General features: G+C 30.1%; 1 protein-coding gene across 1 annotated transcript; it reads left to right on the top strand.

Moving 5' to 3' along the window:
- Positions 1 to 592: 592 nt before the first annotated feature.
- Positions 593 to 1,210, top strand: LOC141818584 (uncharacterized; the record flags this gene model as incomplete). Its single annotated transcript, XM_074706052.1, is given in 1 exon segment — positions 593 to 1,210. A coding segment is annotated over 1 exon segment (123 nt), but the record flags the coding sequence as incomplete, so codon positions are not given.
- Positions 1,211 to 2,183: the final 973 nt, after the last annotated feature.

The following is a 2,183-nucleotide window of genomic DNA, read 5'->3' as shown; positions in this document are numbered from 1 at the left end:
ACATATGCTTATTTTAAATGCTATGTAATATCAGAAGCCAGTTAATGCTACATAGTTTAAAACAACAGCTAGTCTGACCTGCAGCTTTAAAAAAGGATAAGGAATCAAATGAAAGTGCAAACTCTGACAGTACTTTGGATGAAGCAAGCATGATATTATTTTATATTGCACTAACATATGTTTTCTCTTCCAGCTATATTTTATGATCCTTCAGATGTAATGCCTCTAGTTGCTCCTTTTAGCATGAAAGAAGCATGAGATGTGTTCTCTCTTCTAGCCCTTCTGTGCATTTTCATTGAACAAGGCTGCCTAATTGATTTATTTCTTTTAAATTTTGCTACTGTACATAGCCAAGATTCAATGCTATTTGTCTTCTGATTCAAAAGTTGAGAAGGAACAGTATAGCTCACCAAAAGGGTAGATTTTTTGGAGTGAGGGATACTCAAGTTGCTTGCTAATCTTTTTTTTTCTAGTTATTTTGTTCATTATTCTTTATTTTTCTTGACTATATTAGTAATCTATTTGCATATTTCATGGTTGGTCCACAAACTTACTGTATGTTTGTGATTGCTTCTATTTGATTCAGGCATCTACAGGTAGCAGTAGCTCTGAAGAAGCATCTGAGAAATCTTCAGATGTGGAAAGTGAAGATGAGAAGCCATTGAAAATTTCAAAGAAGGTTTTTTTCAGTATGCATAGTAATATTACACATTAAGCATAAAGATCTTCCTTGTGCAAGGTTCAAGTAAAATTCTATCTATTTTTTAATGTCATGATCTAGGCGTGTGATTCTGCTTATATGAGTTTCCCACACAATATAATAAAAGATAACCACAATAAATAACTCAAGGTAAGTCAAGATAAAGAGGCAGTAATCAACAAAAGTATGCATTCATTCCTTTTTTTCTAAAGAAAGTACAGTAAGAATATATAATAAGGAAATGCCAAATGAGCAAAATGAAAAGTAAAGTAGGTATAACAAAACTCAATTTTCAGCATGTCAGAATCTTTGAGTAACTCTATATACCAATTGAAACCAAATAGGAATTCAATATCAATCGTTGCCTGCAAAATTGGAGACCAAAGCAAGTGGGGAGGAAGTAAAGATTGCTAAGTGGATGAACAAGAAAATTTGCATAAATGTCAACCTTGATTAAGAGTTCTAAAAATCTAGATAAGTCATCATTCTCATCACAACACTAGAATTGTATGTTGGGTTTATATTTTAATATAAAGTTATCTCTTATCTATATATTATTAATTATCACAAATTCATTTAATCTTAACCATGTTTTAATTATTATCAATAAATCCACTTTTGTGAATCATTGAAGAGAGATCAGTATAAATTGTGTTATGTGACCTCATCAGTGATAAACAAGGATATAACATTCTCACGCAAATAAATATTGACCACAGTTGACCCACACTACTACATTTTTAGATGCTTTGTGAAAAGGCTGGGCTTAGAGCTTTCTTTTTTTTATCACCAATAATAGCTATTCTTTTACTTTTAAGTTTTCACTCAATAATTGTTCAATTTTTAGTTCACATATCATTTAGCTATGTTATACTTGAGCAATAGTTTGTTTGAAGAAATAACCGAAGACACTTTTTAATAAAGGTTGCACTAATTTAAATATTAACTGATAATCTTGGATATTGATCTATAACATAAGAGAAATGTAAAATTATCAACATAAAAATTCAATATATATATAGATGCAGTTTAAAGAAATGTACCAAACAAGAGGAATCAAATGTCAATTTTTTTTAAAAAAATAATGCCACCCATGTTAATCCCCATAAAATCACTCACACAACACATGTATATATCAAGAAAAGAATATCATTTAATTAATCCCCTAATAATCTAGTTATAGCAGCATATGTATAACCTTTTTACACATTGAATTCATGCATTGAAAAGTATATGAAAGTTCATTAATAGATATACGCATCTCCAATATGCACCAAGCAAGGATCTAAGGTTTGCCTAGAGTCTCCTCATAATCTCCAACACAAGTGTAACTTAGTGAAAACCTAAATAAAAATAAAATGCTATAAAAATATTGGCCGAAACTCTACCTATTTCCACCTATTTTAGATGTTAATGGATTTAATTTTGATCTATTATTTCTCATTATACCTTCATTTTAAAGACAACCATCTTGTTTGGACAA

This window comes from Curcuma longa, unplaced genomic scaffold (genome assembly GCF_044706935.1).
Source record: "Curcuma longa cultivar G26 ecotype Majalengka, Jawa Barat unplaced genomic scaffold, ITB_CL_G26_1.1 contig_25399, whole genome shotgun sequence".
In the NCBI taxonomy this organism is placed as follows: domain Eukaryota; kingdom Viridiplantae; phylum Streptophyta; class Magnoliopsida; order Zingiberales; family Zingiberaceae; genus Curcuma; species Curcuma longa.
This window is presented reverse-complemented; position numbering and strand designations above follow the sequence as displayed.